This window comes from Physeter macrocephalus, chromosome 5 (assembly GCF_002837175.3).
Source record: "Physeter macrocephalus isolate SW-GA chromosome 5, ASM283717v5, whole genome shotgun sequence".
In the NCBI taxonomy this organism is placed as follows: Eukaryota; Metazoa; Chordata; class Mammalia; order Artiodactyla; family Physeteridae; genus Physeter; species Physeter macrocephalus.
The window spans coordinates 93,183,223-93,200,735 of record NC_041218.1 but is presented as its reverse complement, the minus strand read 5'-3'; the positions used below and the strand labels follow the sequence as shown (position 1 = coordinate 93,200,735).

The 17,513-nt window shown below is 37.9% G+C and overlaps 2 protein-coding genes across 12 annotated transcripts in view; one reads left to right on the top strand and one right to left on the bottom strand.

The window, feature by feature from the left end:
* Positions 1-582: 582 nt before the first annotated feature.
* DUS4L (dihydrouridine synthase 4 like) lies at positions 583-14,349 on the bottom strand. Of its 5 annotated transcripts, XM_055085083.1 has the most exons (10): positions 14,164-14,349; positions 13,696-13,795; positions 11,325-11,452; positions 9,921-10,057; positions 7,164-7,287; positions 6,562-6,683; positions 4,169-4,286; positions 2,992-3,114; positions 1,986-2,212; positions 583-1,291 (listed from the first exon to the last, which is right to left on the bottom strand). In XM_055085083.1, exons 6-10 carry the CDS (start codon positions 6,626-6,628, stop codon positions 1,032-1,034), a joined length of 795 nt encoding a protein of 264 aa, XP_054941058.1. In that variant the 5' UTR covers positions 6,629-6,683; positions 7,164-7,287; positions 9,921-10,057; positions 11,325-11,452; positions 13,696-13,795; positions 14,164-14,349; the 3' UTR covers positions 583-1,031. The 5 variants fall into 5 exon arrangements, with proteins under 5 accessions (XP_054941058.1, XP_007105385.1, XP_007105388.1 ...); XM_007105323.4 differs by lacking the exon at positions 7,164-7,287; XM_007105326.4 differs by lacking the exons at positions 7,164-7,287; positions 11,325-11,452.
* Positions 14,350-14,425: 76 nt separating this feature from the next.
* COG5 (component of oligomeric golgi complex 5) overlaps positions 14,426-17,513 on the top strand; it is a 288,472-nt gene continuing 285,384 nt past the window's right edge. For 5 of the 7 annotated variants that reach the window (XM_007105322.4, XM_028490188.2, XM_028490187.2 and 2 more), the window contains exon 1: positions 14,443-14,544. In XM_007105322.4, coding sequence (XP_007105384.3) covers positions 14,451-14,544 — 94 coding nt within the window. In that variant the 5' untranslated portion in view covers positions 14,443-14,450. Of the gene's footprint in view, positions 14,545-17,513 lie in introns of all 7 variants that reach the window. The other 2 variants (XM_007105321.4, XM_055085081.1) reach the window with 1 other exon arrangement.

Here is a 17,513-nt window from a genome sequence, read left to right as displayed (position 1 = left end):
GGACCGCTAGGGAATTCCCTAAACCATGGAACTTTAAAGTTAAAATTATCATCAACTGCTGGGAAGCATAAAAATAACATTACTATTCAGGGTATGAAAATTAGGTTTTTAAATTAAAAATAAAACCTGGTTACTGTTCTCCAGGAAATAATATTTTAAATACACAGCTGTCCCTTGGTATCTGTGGGGCATTGGTTCTAGGACTCTTGTGGGTACCAAAATTTGTGGATGCTCAAGTCCCATATACAAAGTGGTCTAGCACCGAGGGCTGACTGTGTAATCATCTCCAGATTAGCTACCAAATTTTTTATATTTAAGATGTGGGGGACAGAAATTAATATTTTACGTACAGGTATATTTACCAAGCTCTCAATCTTCTAAAGATTTAGAAGGCTCGAAATGTAACAAATTTAATGTCATTTAAAGAATTTCATGGAATCTTAGTTTTAAATTATAGAAAACATCACATCTAATTAACTTCTATTACATGCAATTTAAAGAAATACCTTGAGGTGTGTAATTCATGAATTAGGAAGTAGCAGTTTGATTTTCCAATTTGAACTTTTAATTTAAGCCCTGAATGCATTCTATACAGAATTTCTTGTTCCTTTTCACTTTATACAGATGTTGGAATTTGTTCACTTTTCTGCTCTTATTTTCATTTAAAACATACCTAATGTTAACTTACAGATACCATGAGTCATACTTTTAGTATCAAAATAAAAAGTTTTATTTATTTAAAAATGTTAAAAACATGATTCCTTTAAGAAAAAAATTCTTACGGTTTTAAATCCATAATAGGATTCAGAGCAATGTTTGTCAATGTTTGAACCACCTGGGGTCTTCTTTAAAACTAAATTTTGGGTCCACCCTAGAGATTTACTGAATCAGAATCTCTGAGGATATGGTCTAGGAATGACTTTTAAAAATTCTGTCAGGGCATTGTTTTTATACTAATGTTTGAGAGCCACTGATTCAAAGTGAAAACCAAGATGTGACCCTGGGTGGTTTCACTAAAGATAGAAAATAACTTAGGAAGTCCAGTCAATCCCATAATGGTCTGTAAGGTAATCTAAGACTGCTGATGTGCTTGACAAAGCATTAAATATTCTTTTTTCCTGCCTCGAAGTTATCTTTTCCATCATGTACATTAAATGTTGATGGAAACACATATAAGGAGTTCCAAGTTCAAGAGCAATGTCAACCCAGTCCCAGATGCATTTCAGCGGGGTTTCCTCATATCCAGCAAATATGGCCGGGTTGGCTAAGAGTCCTCTTGCAACCATCACACCTACAAATTAAAGCACATCACGTTTGTCCACACATTAAGAACTCATGGTTATGGGGTCAAACTCAATGAAACAAACTAAGAATATTCAAAAATAAAGTATTATTACAAGGTTTCACAATGCCCTTGTATTAGACTAATTCTTATTAAAGAATTCATTTTGATATTTTTTATAAACCAATTAAGTGTAAATGAACTCACAAGACTTTTTTTCTTATATTTTAAAGACTTTACATTAAAAAATTAGTTTTCTGGATTTAAGAGTAAATCTGGATTGTCATAAATTGGGTTTGCTTGAAGTTTGTCTGCATTCTCTCATCCAGCAACAGGTATCACAGGGCGTGGTATGCCAAAGTTGAAGGGGATAATGAAACTGCATAGCAGTCTGGGGTTTCTTTGGCTCCTAGGACCACTCTTGGATTCACGAATTCTATAGGCTCTAGTGGTCACTAACTGGATGAGATGGTGGCAGAGAATTAACTGAACTAATTTACCCCAATTAAAATAATCTGTTGTTTCTAAGTATAAGGATTAACATCATTTTAGTAAATTGCTTGGCTTAAGTTGGTAAAACAGGAAAATATGGCTCCATATGAAAGAAAAATAATGAAAATCACATTAATATTATTCTCCCACCCCCACTTTCTAATTTTTCTGCTAATTAAAAAACAAAAAAACTGAAGTAATTATTTCTTACCATCTGTCCCAGTAATATGCCACACATTTTCTGCTTCTTTTAAGCTTCTGATGTCTCCATTAGCAATTACAGGTATAGACATATTTTGCTTAATTATTTTAATGGCCTCATAGTGAACTGGCTGATGTCTTTCTTCAACAGTTCTTCCATGGACTGTAATCCAAGAAACCCCTGTTGCTTCAGCCTTTCGACAAAGATCTACAGTTCTTGTAAGGTCATCATGGATCCTATAATTTCAAAATCATATCTATCTTTTCACAGCACACAAATCTTAATGCTAACATCAATAAACTAAATAGAAAAATATTTCATCTGTTACATTATTTAGTTTACCTATGCTATATCATATTATCACCACGTGCCGCTATCAGTGAGGTTTTGTTCAGGGATCAGTTCCCATTCAAGACCTTGAATTTACCTATTTCACTATTGATAACAATAGGATGACAAATAACTTTTACCCAGTGCTCCTCGCTCTTGGCTTTGATAACTGAAAGATTTATCAAAGTACTATCACAGATGCATTGAAAGGTGCTATCTTAATATTTGCTGTGCATGCTCCAATCTGCAAGTGGGAGAATTATAATAATTTATCTTGAAGTATGTTTTTAACCTGTCACCAAAAGACTAATTTTTAGTTTATTTTCTTTTCACTGTGAAATTTTAGTGCAAATATCATTCCTATTTTCTACTCTTGGTATCAGGAATGTTTCTTAGCATTAGTTAATTAAATAGTTCATGGAAAAAGTTGTTTCTCTTGGGAGAGAGTTTTTAATAATACAGGCATATTTTAATTTTTCTTAAAAAATACGAAGAAGAAATTTTTTGGATTATAAATAAAAATTATGGTATCTATTCATTTACTAAATGTTTTGTTTCAACATTTTCATATACTAGATGCCTACTTATGAAGAGTAGACATCTCCACACCTTCAGACAAAAGGAATATTCTTTTATTGCCTGAGTAATGGACTATCTTGTCAGTAGATTAAAATATTATCTTTACCTTATTTTAATAGATACTGAAAATCTGGGATTTTCCACTTGATTTCTTACTTGTTTCACCATGTCTCGAACAAGCTCTGGGTTGTTTATTAAGCAAGCTCCATAACCTTCTGCCAATGCCCACCTTCATAAAGTAAATACAACAACAAATAAATTGTTATCAGCTGGAAGAGAAGATACAATTCTAAAAGCACAGTAAGTGCATTTATTATTTCTCTACCTAGCAACCTGGAATGGAACCAGATTTTTAAAATTCATAGATCCAACACTTCTAAGTGTATCGAGATTAGGAAAACATGTTCCCAGATCAAGAAATACTTAGGGGAAATGGTTTTCACTGGCAAGTGAGAAAATTAAAGTTCATTCAACCAAAACAGATTTAAGTATTTGTAATTGCAATTACTAGAGATTTTTTAAATTCCAAATTTGATGTTTATGGTCCATAACAAGAGGTTTTATTAATCTTAAGAGGAAAGATATTTTTGGCTTACAGCATTCCAATACCACTAAACAGCTTACTGAACTCTCCTAATGAGTATTCAAATATATCTAATCTGATTTGGATTATGCTATACATAAAACCTTGATTTTATTCTTTGAACACATTGTGAATTATTGACAGATAATCTAGTATAGTGCCAGGAAGGTAGGGATATTATCGTCAAAATAAGTACATCCTATCAACACCCAGTTACTCAGACTCAACCAAACAACTATGGTATAGGAAGAAAAGGTAATTATAAGAAGGTTTTCTTATAACTGAAATTAAGTAAGAGAAAACAAGTGATCTCCCAAATCATAGAATCATAGTGTTTAGAGCAAGTATGTCTGACATAGCAGTAAAAACACATTTTAGGGATTGCCATAAACATCAGTCTCACATAATTACTTATGGATGAGGTTCAAGGCAGATCCACACATAAAAAAAATTCTAGTGGTGAGGTGAGACAAAAACTTGTCAAGGGTCTATATATTGTTGTAGCCATCAGAAAATATCTTTGCATGTATGTTTCTAAATAATATTTCCTTTTTTTTTCTTGCTTCTTATTTAGAGCCCAAGTTCTTTCTCTCTATTTTCCTTATTTTTTAATTTTTGGAATACCAGAATGATAGTTTACCATGTTCACATAGTTTTTCCTAATCTTTTTGAAAATTCTTCCAACTTCGTTAAGCTTTACCTCTGAGGACAACCACAGTTAATGTCTATTCCATTCGCATAAGGACAGACTATACGAGCAGCATCAGATAAAATTCTTGCATCATTAGCAGCAAACTGAACAATCAATGGACAATCACCTGATAAAACAAATAGTTCAACATTAAAATTCACAGAAACACACACACACACACACATGCACACAAGATACCAAATTCTAATGTCTGTACAGGATAAAGTAACAATAACTATTTTTAGCCTAAGAAGCATCTGTTCAAACAAGATAGCATTAAAATAATTTAAAATATTTTAAATTACATGCAATTTAGATTTGGTACAAATTCAAATAGTAAAAAATTTGATAAAATGAAAAGTACAACACCCTTGCCAAACAGACCCCTTTCCCAAAGGTGGGAATTAGCTTACTGCATTCTAGAACAATTTTATGAATACCTATAAAATTTAAGCAAATGTGAACGTTCTATGTACGTTGCTATCCATATTGTGTTTTCCCCCGGATGTATCTGGGACCTGTATTCAGACCTATTTTCCTCTTTTTAGTGGCGTATTCCACTGTGATGGATGGACCATAGATTATTTTTCATTTGCGGCTCTTGCAAACAATGCTGCGATGAAGATACTCCATATACATGCTTTTGTGAGTATATTCATGAAGTAAATTCCTAGGAGTATAACTGCTGGGTGGGCATCTAACATTTTGAAAGATATTACAAAATCTTCTTTCAAGAGTTTACCAATATAGATATACACCAATGTCGATGACAGTTCTGATTTCCTTACAACTTATCCTACACTGTATACCCAACAGCATATTTTTTTATTTGTAGCCTCTCTCTCCATATTCTTTGCGTAGTTCTCTATGTACAATTTTTCTTTTAGTTGCTCCTTTCTTATTATTTAAATTAAAAAAATGAAGAAATTAGCTCTGCTATCTATCATAAACATCAAAAATATTATAAATATTTTCCCCAGTTTTTCATTTGTCTTTGAGAATATCTGTGCTCTCTTTTTATATATAAAAGTCTAAATTTTAACATAGCCAAATATATCAGAGCTTTCCTAGGTTTTAAAGGACACATTTTTCTCACCTTTGGGTGTTATAAATTCTGAATAGATGTACTTTAACTTTTCCAAAGTTTTTTTTGAGGACTACCTGTATGAGATTCACTGGGTGTTTACCAAATGCAGATTTCTGGGTATTGCTCTAGTTCTACTGACTCAGAATTTCTATGGCAATCCACTGACTTACAGGATTATCTACGGGATAGGAGAATTTGCTTCTTCCTGAGGATGTAGGTAGGGTGCTTTCTCCTTTGTAACTCAAGAGAGTTATAAAATTTCAATCTAACAACCATTTATTGGTCAAATATATTTTCAATGCTGTGCTAGAGCTGAGGATACAAATCAACAAGAAAGAATTCCAACCCTCAAGAAGCCCATAGTCTAGTGGGAGAGACAGGAAGGTGAGGAGGAAATTACAGTACAGTAGGATTAAGTACAACAAAAAGCCGGGGCTTACGAGACAGGACATGAATGGAGGATGATTAGGCAAGTTCCTTGGTCACAGTTTTACAGCATTAAGAAGCACGAACTGTACTTTCCCAGGGGGATAGGGATGCAGGGATAGGCCTAAGAAGGACATTCTAGGTAGAGAAGTGTGAGAGATTAGGGCATGTTCAGGGACTTTAAATAACTTAGTATTTTGAAGAATAAAGTTGGTGGGCCATGGAGAGAAACTAATGGAAGATAAAGCTGCAGAACACGTATTCAGAGGCCAGATCGTGAAGAACTTTCTACATTATCCACACGTGCTGGAATTTTACTCTTTAGGTCAGTGGCTCTCAATCTTTAGCAAGCTCAGAATCACCTGGAGGGCTTTTTAAAACACAGATTGCCCGACCCATACCCAGAGTTTCAGATTCAGTAGGCCTGTGGTGGAGTCTGGAATTTCCATTTTTAACAAGTTTTCAGATAATGCTGATGTTAACCGGTCTGGGAAATCACACTTTGAGAACCACTGTTTTAGGTGATGAGAGGTCTAAGGAAGACTGTGAGCGGGGAGAAGAAGTGATCAAATTTACATTTTAGAGAGGTCACTTGGGGCTGTCTGGAGGGTAGTTTGGAATGGGATAAGACTGGAGGCAGTGAGATAGGAATCTAACCTAATAGTCTAGGTGAGAGAATGGGGCTGACTAAAACTTCGCTCTATTATCCATAGTTTACAAGGTACTGAATAAAAACATATTTTAAAAAACTTATAAAAACCGTAAGAAACCGAAAGATTTTAAAATAAAATCTCCGAATTGTGTTGTCTCTGATTAGACAAAAGAGTTGAGTTTCGTTGTTTTGTTTTTAAAGTTTTACAAAGGCAGCAAAACTCTAGCTTTCACATACCTTGGTTTGTGGTAAATTCACTGTCTCTGGCTTTTATAGATCTGATAAAATCAGCAGCAACTATCATAGGCGTATAGCACAGATCACAACTGTATTTTCTTACCAGTGTTCTAAAAGCCAACCTGAGAGCATATAAAACTTTAATTAGGCATTTAGAAAGCACCATAATCAGAGTTTAGTTTAGTTAATTGTTAAATATTTAATATTTATTAGAGAAAAGTTCTGTCTAAGGGAAAGTGCAGTAGATGTACTCTTCCCTATTGCTCTTGCTTAGTATAACTAAAAACTCTGGATATCATATACAAAACAAACGTAAGGAAACTCTGAAAGGTGGCAAGAAGAGAGCGGGCAGGCTAGTGACCTCGGGCAGGACCTAAGGAACGACAATGGTGAGTTCCCCGGGTTTTCTTTTTGCCTCAAATATCCCAGATTGGAAGCTGAAGAAGCTGGCAACCTGGAAATAGCAATGGGTGCAGACAAAAACAGCCCCAGCAAAAGCCTGCTCTCTAGCCAAAGCACCAAGAAAGGGGCAGCCTAGCAAGCTTTTAAATAATAATGGCTCTACTCCAGCCCAACACCAGAGAAAAAACTGTGGCCCTCACCTCCACAAGCGAAGGTCGAGTGGGGAGCTTACACTTGTACCGTTGCAAAGCTGTCACGAAGTTCTCCAACACCCCTCCACGGTGGTGTTAGAGAAGGCCAGGTAGGGAGCTGGGGCTTTAATCCCTGCCGACCAGTAACAAGGAGGGTATCAGCGGAGACCATGTGGGGAGCCTGGAATTCCACACCAACCCTGCAGCAGTGAGGTGCCCTTCTCCCTTCCTCCGGGAGTAGTGTTAGAGAATGCTTAGTGAAGAGCCAGGACTTTCATCATTGCCCAGCAGTTACCCGGCCACCCCCTGCATGGGGAGCTGGAACTCTCACCCCTTCTCAGCAGTAATGAGTAATACCCCCGGGGTGTCAAAGGAGACCAAGTGGAAAACCTAGGCTTCTACCTCCACCTGAGAGTAATGAGGTGGTGCTTTCTCATCCTTCCCCTGCTGTGGTGGTGTCAGAAAAAGCTAGTTAAAACAGAAGTTTCAATATTCAGAATCAATCACTGTAATCCATCATATTAACAGGCTAAAGAAAAAAAAATCACATGATTGTATCAATTGATGCAGAAAAAGCACTGGACAAAACAGCATTCATGATTTTTTAAAAAAGCCTCTCAGGAAAACAGGAATAGAGGGAACTTTCTCAACCTGATAAAGAACATCCACAAAAAATTCTACACTTAATATTATATTAGGATCTTTATATATATTTTCCATAAGATCTTATGGAAAAACCCAAATCAACTTTTTGGCCAACCCAATTATAGGTGAAAGAATACTTTCCCCCCAGATCAAGAACAAGGGAAAGATGTCTGCTCTCATCACTCTTATTCAGTGCAGTGCTGCAACTTCTAGTCAGTGCAATAAGGCACGAAAAAGAAACAAAAGGCATCTGATGGAAAGGAAGAAGTAAAACTGTCTCTATTTGCAGATGACATGATTGTCTACTTAGATATCCTAAGGAATTTGTAAGAGGGACGTCCTAGAACCAATAAGTAAACATAGCAAGTTCACATAATGTAAGGTCAACACACAAAAAGCAATTTTACTTCTATACACCAGCAATGAACATATGGACACTGAAATCAAAAGTACAATAGTTGAGTGTAAGCCATACAAAATATGTACAGAAAATGTATGCTGAAAACTATACGACACTGATGAAAGAAATCAAAGAAGATCTAAATAAATGGAGAGACATACCATGTTCATGAGGAGACTCAACACAGTAGGGAATTCAGTTCTCCCCAAATTGATATGCATTTTTCATACAATTCTTATGGAAAATCCAGCAGGATTTTTTTGTAGGTATAGAAAAGATCATCCTAAAAGTTATTTGGAAAGGCAAAAGAACTAGAATAGCTAAAACAATTTTGGAAAAGAAAAGTGGGATTTATTAAGTTTATTTAATTTCAGGACATTATATAGCTACAGTAATCAAGACTGTGTGTTATTGGTAGAGGGACAGACATATATCAATGGATTAGAACAGAGAATGCAGAAAAAGAACCGTACAAACATGCTCAACTGAGTTTTGATGAAGATGCAAAAGTAATTCAATAGTGGAAAGATAGCCTTTTCAACAAACAGTACTGGAGTAATTAGACATCCACAGGCAAAAACAAACAAACAAACCTCAGCCTAAGTCTCACACACAGTAATTAATTAAAAATTATGAACTTAAATGTAAACCATAAACTAAAAGACTTTTAGAAAAAACAAAGGACAAAATCTTTAATATCTAGAGCTACATAAAAATTTCTTATTCTTGACAACAAAAGCACAATTTGCAAAAGGAAAAATTGATAAAATGGACTTCATCATTAAATAAAAACTTCTGCTCTGCCAAAGACCCTGTTAAGAGGATGAAAAGACAAGCTACATGCTGGGAGAACACATAAGCAAGCCACATATCTGACAAGAGTAGTATCTAGTATAGAGAATTCTTAAAACTCCAGAGTAAACACAACAGCAACAACAAAAAACCAAACAAAATGGGTTCAAAAATGGGCAAAGGGCTAGAAGAGACATTGTGCCAAAGAAGATATACAAATAGCCAATGAGCACTTGAAAAGATGCTCAACATCACTAGAAAAATACAAATAAAAACCACAATGAGATAATTCACATCCATCAGGATGGCTATTAAAGCAACAACAAAAAAACCCTGGAAGACAACAAGTGTTGATGAGCGTGCTGAGGGACTAAACTCTTGAGTACGGCTGTTGGGAATATAAAATGGTGTAGCTGCTATGGAAAAGAGCAGGGCAATTCCTCAAAAATTAAAAATAGATTTGTCATATGATCTAGCAATTCCACCTCTGGGCATATACCACAAAGAATGAAAGCAAGGTCTCAAAAAGATATTTATATATCCATGTTCACAGAAGCATTATTCCCAAGAGTCAAAAGATGGAAGCAACTCAAGCTGGGATGAATGGATAAACAAAATGTAGCATATACATACAATGGAATATTATTCAGCCTTAAAAAGGAAGGAAATTCTGATACATGGTACAACATGGGTGAACCTTGAGGATATTATGCTCAGTGAAATAAGCCAGTCTCAAAAAGACAAATACTGTCTGACCACTTAGATCATACACATACCAGGCAGTTGGCAGCACGAGGGCTCAAGACCGGACCCTGGTTCCAAAGCTAGGCGTCTGAAGATCCCATGTGGTGGGGTGGTCTTACTTTTAAGAAGTCAGAGCATAAAAAGGAAATCACACCTAAGCTCATTAACCATTTAACAATACTTACTTTGAATATCGCACCATCGGGGCGCAGACTTTTACCAGCTGCCCAGAATGAAGCATTTCTATTGGATCTTTTTTTCTTTCTTGACATGTTGTGGTTTGCATGCAGTCACTCTTCACGAATACAGATTTCTTTCAAATCTGAAAAAGATAATCAGTTTGTGTAGAGAAAAGCCACTTTCACTTGATGAATCCCATCATTCTTACAATTTCAATTGCCAAGAACACGTATTTTTCATCAGGTTTGTGGGCTTAGGAATCTTCTTAGCTTCTTTTCACAGTATCGAATAGGATACTACTGAATTCTGCCTCTATTTATAAATCACAGATAGTTTTCAGCACACTGTGCAATTATGACATTTATATTCTGTACAAATTACCCTGTTCAAGTCAAACACTAACAGTTTTGAATTCCATACTTAACCGACTATTGTAACATTTTCTGCTCAAATTTATAAATGCTCAGGATGTGGAAAACCACAAGATATCTTCCTAGAATACATATTACGATTTTCCATGTTACTTTTTAGATTTTCCATTTTAGTTTGTTTGGCACTGATTAACCAACAAATTTGATTTGAATCATTTCATATATAGTACTGTGTATGTCTGGCACTTTGAAATACCTTGTTTTATCCAGGAAAGTTAAATGGCAGTAACAGAACAACTTTAAGTAGTCAGCATTTCGAAAGATGTACTGGTTTATTTATTTATTTATCTAACATCTTTATTGGAGTATAATTGCTTTACAATGGTGTGTTAGTTTCTGCTGTATAACAAAGTGAATCAGCTATATGTATACATATATCCCCATATCCCTTCCCTCCCACCCTCCCTATCCCACCCATCGAGGTGGTCACAAAACACCGAGCTGATCTCCCTGTATGCAAGAATTATTATTTAATTATTATTAAATAATTATTATAATAACAAATTATTTAATATTATTAAATTATTATTAAATAATTTAATTATTTAATCACATAATTGCATAGTAAATCACTATTATACCCAAAGAGGGACAAGTGATTAAATTAGGTAATTCCTGTGTTTTATAGTTGCTATACTGTACTTAAAATCCTATCATTTCATAGTGTTGGCTGCTTTCCATATTCCAGTTTTGGCCTTACCAACTTAAAAACAAATATGGACCAACTTTAGAAAGGTCTAATTGCTCCACATGCAATTTTTTGTTTGGCTAATCCTGAAAGTACTGTTATAACCTAAATATAAACCAATAATTTCAATTTCCTTAGGTAGAATGTAGAGGTGGAATAAGATAAGCTAGTTTTACTGATCACTGTTCATCACTTTATCACTATTACTGTTTGACTTAGAAAGATGTAAGCCACCTACGTAGGTAAAGTGTAAAGCAAAAGAAAGGTAGTTGCCGTTTCATGAATCAAACCTGTCTCATCTCCCTTGCATTCCAGATCCTGGTTATGCCATCACCGTCCAGCCCTACACACTCAAGTCAGAAACTTGGGGCTTGTCCTTCACTCTCCATCTCCTGCAGGTGTGTCAACTAAGTGGTACCTTTTTTTTAAAAAAATAAAAAAATAAATAAATTAATTTATGGCTGTGTTGGGTCTTCGTTTCTGTGCGAGGGCTTTCTCCAGTTGTGTCAAGCGGGGGCCACTCCTCATTGCCGTGCACGGGCCTCTCACTATCGCGGCCTCTCTTGTTGTGGAGCACAGGCTCCAGACGCACAGGCTCAGTAATTGTGTTAACTTGTGCAAATGACATACTTCCATGAGCATATATTTTTGTGTAAGTTATTTGTCTCTCCTCGTATACTAGTTGTAATTGAAAAATTTTAGCAGAGAAATGACATGGTCAGATTTCTGATTCAGAAAGATTTCGATGGAGGGGTTAGGGCTGTTGGTAAAATAACAGTAAGGAGGCCACTGTAGTAGACCAAGCCGTGTGTAATAAGTACCTGACCGGGGACTCCAGGAATGAGGATAGAGGAAAGGGAACACGTTTAGGAGCTATTTAGAAATAAAAATAAACTAGCAAGACATTTAGGAGTTGGAAATCACCTGATGACAGCACGTGTTGTGTAATAAGAAAGAATTCTAGGATGATGTGTACACTTTTGGCTTTAGAGACTGGGCGGATGGCCATTCCAATCAATGAGACAGAGAACCAGGAGGAGGAACAGACTTTGGGAGGGAAACGAGTCCACGCTTGGGCACATTGAAGTTGAGGTGCTCAGGGGATTTCCAGGTGGTGATGCCTCATAACTGGTTATATAGATATGGTACTAAAGAAAAAGCTAAAGATAAGTCTTTAATCTTTAGGTAATATGTTGAAACTAAAAACATGGACAAAGTACTTATGGATGCCATATCTTGTAGAAATCCTTAGAAGCACCAACATTTAAGTAAAAGGGGAAAAAAAGAATGTAAAGGAGACAGAGAGATGAACTCTGGAGCTGGGAGGAATAAATCTGAAACGTGACATTCAGAAGTCAAGAGAGGGAATAGTACTACGAAGGAGGGAGGGGATAAACATCTTAAACATCACAGAAGAGTTAAGTAAAGACTAAAAAGTGTCCAATGGCAACTAGGTCATTGTGACTTTAGCAAGAATAATTTCACTCTTATTCATTCTTTTGTTGTTGTTGTTAAAATAATTTTTTTTTTTTTTTTTTTTTGCGGTACGCGGGCCTCCCCCGTTGCGGAGCACAGGCTCCGGACGCGCAGGCTCAGCGGCCATGGCTTATGGGCCCAGCCGCTCCGCGGGATGTGGGATCTTCCCGAACCGGGGTACGAACCCGTGTCCCCTGCATCGGCAGGCGGACTCTCAACCACTGCGCCACCAGGGAAGCCCAAATCAGTAGTTCTTAATCTTGGTTGTACATTAGAATGATCTGGTGAGATTTTAGGAAGCAGGATGCCCAAACCATACCCCAGAGCAATTACATGTGAATCTCTGGGCGTAGGATGCAAGCATCAGTGGTTGTTAAAGCTCTCCAGGTGATTTTAATGGGCAGCCAAGCTTGGGAATAAACAAATCCACATCCTCCAAAGCACCTGGTAATACTGTTTGTTTAAATGGGTTTCTACCTACCCATTAGCTCCTTTGGGATAAGACAAGGATTGAATCTAATGTTTCTACACTCATGCTGGTACATATAGTAGGAACTCAAAACTCTTCATTGAATGAATGAATATTATGTAACTTTTCTAAAAATTTTCAATGTAAAAGCCAGGGAAGGAAAAACAATCCATAATTCAAAGATAATGCTTATTCATCATTAATATTCAAAAATTATTGAAGTCAAATTTTGTGCATTATAGATAATGAAACCTAATGTGAATCTCAGCACACTGCCCTTGGCAATTTGTGAGACCACCATTCAGAACATTCAATCCTATTCACACCGTGATTTAAATCAAACAAAGTATATTAGGGGAGAACCTCTGTGACAAAGAGAAAGCATAATGCAGTGTAGTGAGACATACTTGCTTGAGTTGTTACGAGCATCTAATATGTTCGAACGGCGTTTGGCACAGCTAAGTACTACTATCACATTCTCGAAAATCCGTTAGCTGAATCAAGAAAAACTTTAGCTCTGGCACTGGGAAAAATAGGTTCCCTCCATACATACTCACTGTACACGAAGGAAAAGTTAACGTTTCTTTTTACGTCAGAAATGCTTAACCTTCTTGCACACGTGTGGTTGACCTGTTAACTTACTAGTACTTATCGTGGGAGAAATACAGGTGAATACTGTCGATGTTAACAGCGGAGAAGATATAACGGGAACTAACCTGATGATTTTACAGCTCCAATACTGTTAGTTGAGAGATGGAAAATCCATCAATTTGTGACAAGGAAAAGTCTGGCGTCGCTCAGGACACGTGGCTGAAACTTAGCGGCAGAAAAAGCCTAAGGTCACTGTCTCATGGGAGGGTAGGCAGAGACTGAGTCCCACTTATCTACTTCTGGTTCAGTATTCCTACTTAACCGACTCTCGGCTCTCCCTAATTCTCCCCACTTTCATCCCTGGCAACTTTCCTCCCCAAGCTTTTCCCGCCTGCTTTTATCCCAAGAACGCGAAGCAAGGGATGTGATAGATACAGGTGGGTAGCTATTAACGCCCTCCAGCTGTGCTTGTGGCGTGCACACGAAGCTACCAGAAACCTCCGTTCTCTTCTAGTGCCTCCATCGAGAGGTCCCATTCTCAGGTTAAATACTCGCTTTAGAGGTGAGCGCTGCGGCCACGTTCCGACGCTCACCTGCTCTTCCGCCCAGGGAACGCCGCCAGCCCCAGGAGTGCGGCGGGAGACGGAAGAAAGCGCCGGCCCCACGACCTCGGCTTCCCTGGTGCGCTGGGCCCTCGGCGCCCACCTACTCTGGGCCCCGCGCCGCTGCCGGCCAGCGTCGGTGCACCAGCTGCAGCACAATGCAATCTCCAGGACAGCCGGGAGCCGCGGGCTGGGCGGAGCTGGCGGCGCCTGGATTCTGCGTCATGACCTGGGCGGGGCGCGCCGCTGTTGACGCCATCTCCCCGGCACCTGCCAACATGGAAGGTGGCGACGGCGGCCTCGCTCTGCCTGGCCGTCCGGCTCTGGGCTCCGGAGCGGCTGCAGCGACTGTTCGGGAGCTCCTGCAGGACGGTAAGGAGTCGGGGTCTGGCCGGGCCATGGGGTTGGGGGACTGTTCTGCTCCGCACCTGGGCCCAAGTGGTGGACTCAACCCTTCGCTTTGCAGAAAGTTTTCCTGTCTCGGCGTGACCACTCCCCTCCGCCCGGCCCCCTGGCGTCTGGGTGCTGGCCTAGCCAACCTGTTTCTCCAGGGACTTGCTGTCCCCTTCCCTTCCGGGTGCCCTGGGGACACCTGTTTTCTGGAGGCTCCTCATTTCAAGTCTGCCCTCCACGCTCCTGCGGTTTCGCTGATGTCCCGAGTTCCCGCCCCCGGTGACCCACTGCTACCGCAGTTCTTGACCGAAGGGTGAAGCGTTTGATTCCATGAGAAGTGTAAGACCTAGAGTAGATTACAAGCGCTTGATGAAGGGAGTCTCATTTTTAGGTAGAGTTGGAAACATCCCCTTGTTAATAAATTTTTGAACTGCACAGGTGGCCCCACTTACAAGCTCACTGTTTTGTTGTTTTTTTTTTTTTTTCCTCCAAGTCGTTTATCCACAGCCATACGTGGGGGAGGGTTCGGAGCATTCATTCAGGCTTGGATTAACTATATGTATTGAATATAGCAATCAAGTTTATTGATAGTTTTGGATAGAAGTTTCTAGAAATAAGAAGATAAGTTAGACATAGTATATTTGAGAAGCACATAAAATTGTATTAGTGAAGTTAACATGCCCCAAACTTCTTTCAGTATAAAGTTCAAATTTCTAAGATCCTTCTCATCTGTTCTTAATTTTCTTCCCTAATCTCCATCACGTTCAACCTTGTATTAAAATAATTAGGGTATTTAATCTTTTCTACTTCATTGTAAAACCCCTTTTTATATTCTGCAGAGTTAATAACAGTACGTTGCCTACAGTAGGTGCAGAGTAAGTGGTTTTTAAAAATTGAACATCACAGTAAAGAAGCATATGCACACATATGTAGACCAAAATAGGTTCTAAACGAATGAAATAAAGTTCTAAAGTACTGTTTGTGTTCTGTGTTGTATGTTTTATTATTGCCCTTAATTCCTTGCCTTCTGATTATAATTTATCTACTTTTGTCAGAAGTTACTAATGATGTTTTCTGAACTAGATCATGTTCTCTAGGTTAGGATCTCTGGCTAATGCATCTTTGTACCTTAATTTAAATTCAGGTTAACCAAGTTTTGAGTTCCTGATATATACACAATTCCCACCCTCAAGTAGCTCACCATTTTGGTAGGAGAAATAGTCCTGTAGAGTTATAAAGGTAGGCACCATAATATAGTGTTGTAAGGGTAGCAGTAGAGTTGTATACGAAGTAAAACATTAATACAAAAGAGGATGATAACTGGGAGTGGTTTAAGGGAGTGTCAGGAAAGGTTTTGTAGATGGAGTTGGTTTTGAGGTGTAAATAGGACTTTCCCAGGTGAAGTGGAGGAAACAGTACATGCCGCTCATGGGTATTTATTTCAGTTGGGTGCATTCCAGCAATTGTAATCAGTTTTTGGAGGGTAAACAGTCCTCAATTCTGCTTTCTGTATTTTCCTATTTAGTTCTCTTTCCCATCTTCCACAATAATTATTTAAATCTACTCTTTTCAAACCACTCCCTTCAAGCTCAACAGATGGATTTCAAGTTCCCTAAAGAAAAAAAAAAAAAACAAAAAGAATCTATTAGATATGCGCTTCTTCCATTTCTTGCGGTTAAACCTATAAACTAAGCCTGAACCTGCAGTCATTCTTTCTTCCTTCTTTTCTGTTGTATTTTTAATTATAAAAGAAGTGAAGCCTCCATTCCTTCCTAAGGACAGTTCCTCCCCTTGGTCCTCTGGATTTTCCTCCTGTCTCCTCAAGGACCCAGTTACCCTCATTCTATGCCATTGAAATCGCTTTGCCAAGGTCTCCAGTGACTTTCTTGTGGATAAATCAAATGGACGCTGTTTCGATCTTTATCTTACTTGAACTTATGAAAGCGTTCGAATCTTTTCTTGAAATACTTGCCTCATGTGGCTTGTTCCATTTTTTTAAAAAAAATTTCCTAATTCTCTAAATGTTCTTTTTCAGCTTTCTTTAGATGCTTGTCGTCTTCATTTTGCCCCTAATTCAGTGGTTCACTCCACTCTTCCTTCCCACAACATTCCTAAGGAATTAAACATTTCCATCATTAACAGTGATCCACTGTGTCAGGGGTCTGCCAGCGATAAAGGATAGGATTGATAGGGTTGGTCAGCAGATGCGTAGTTTGAAATTTTGTGAGGTGTTTCTGATGTGCCTCCTATAGGCATGAGAAAGCTAAAAGAGAAGCATGAAGGATGGTCTGTCTTCAAATGTCAAATCCAATGGCCAGTGTTCTGCCTTCATTGTGTTTGATCTTTATAAGATCTTTGACACTACTGACTTTCTTTAAGCTGTCCCTTTTGGTTTTTGCCGTTCTCTCCTGTTTTTCTTTCTCTCTGAATGCTTAATTTCTTTGACTGCTTTCATTTCTTCTATCTACCCCCAAATTTTGGTATTTTCCTGCTTCTGAACTCTGTCGTTCCCATTTTCCTTTTTTTGTGCATTCTAAAATGTCTTCCTAAATCATCTGGTCTTTTTTTCATAGTTTGAAAATTAATATGTATACAAATATACACATAGGGCCCGTACCTCTCTTCTGAGCTATAGAACCACTCTACTGGACACTTCTGTCTTGACAGTGAACAAGCACTACTAATTCTACATATAAAAATCTGCATATGAACAAATGGTATAGGTTCTGTACATGAAAAAGTGAAATGCATTTTTTTTTAAACCCCTCTCCTCTAACCTTTTCCTCTGGTAGTCTCTGTTACCATTAATTGTATGTGGTAAGTTAGATGTGTGCTTGTTCCCACGTAGGTTATCCGTTCCTTGAAGGCAGGGGTACGTTCGTGTTCATCTTTATACAAAGATTCCTGGTGGACTACTTCATGCAAAACTGAATTCCCTATGTCAGTTA

Bases quoted from the DNA above. Each gene is read 5' to 3' on its own strand.
- DUS4L (XM_007105323.4), bottom strand. From the start codon at position 10,021: ATGCAAACCACAACATGTCAAGAAAGAAAAAAAGATCCAATAGAAATG. The intron at 6,684-9,920 runs GTAAGTATTGTT...ATATGCTCTCAG, and splicing joins CCGATGGTGCGATATTCAAA to GTTGGCTTTTAGAACACTGG. The intron at 3,115-4,168 runs GTAAAGCTTAAC...TACTTTATGAAG, and splicing joins AACTGTGGTTGTCCTCAGAG to GTGGGCATTGGCAGAAGGTT.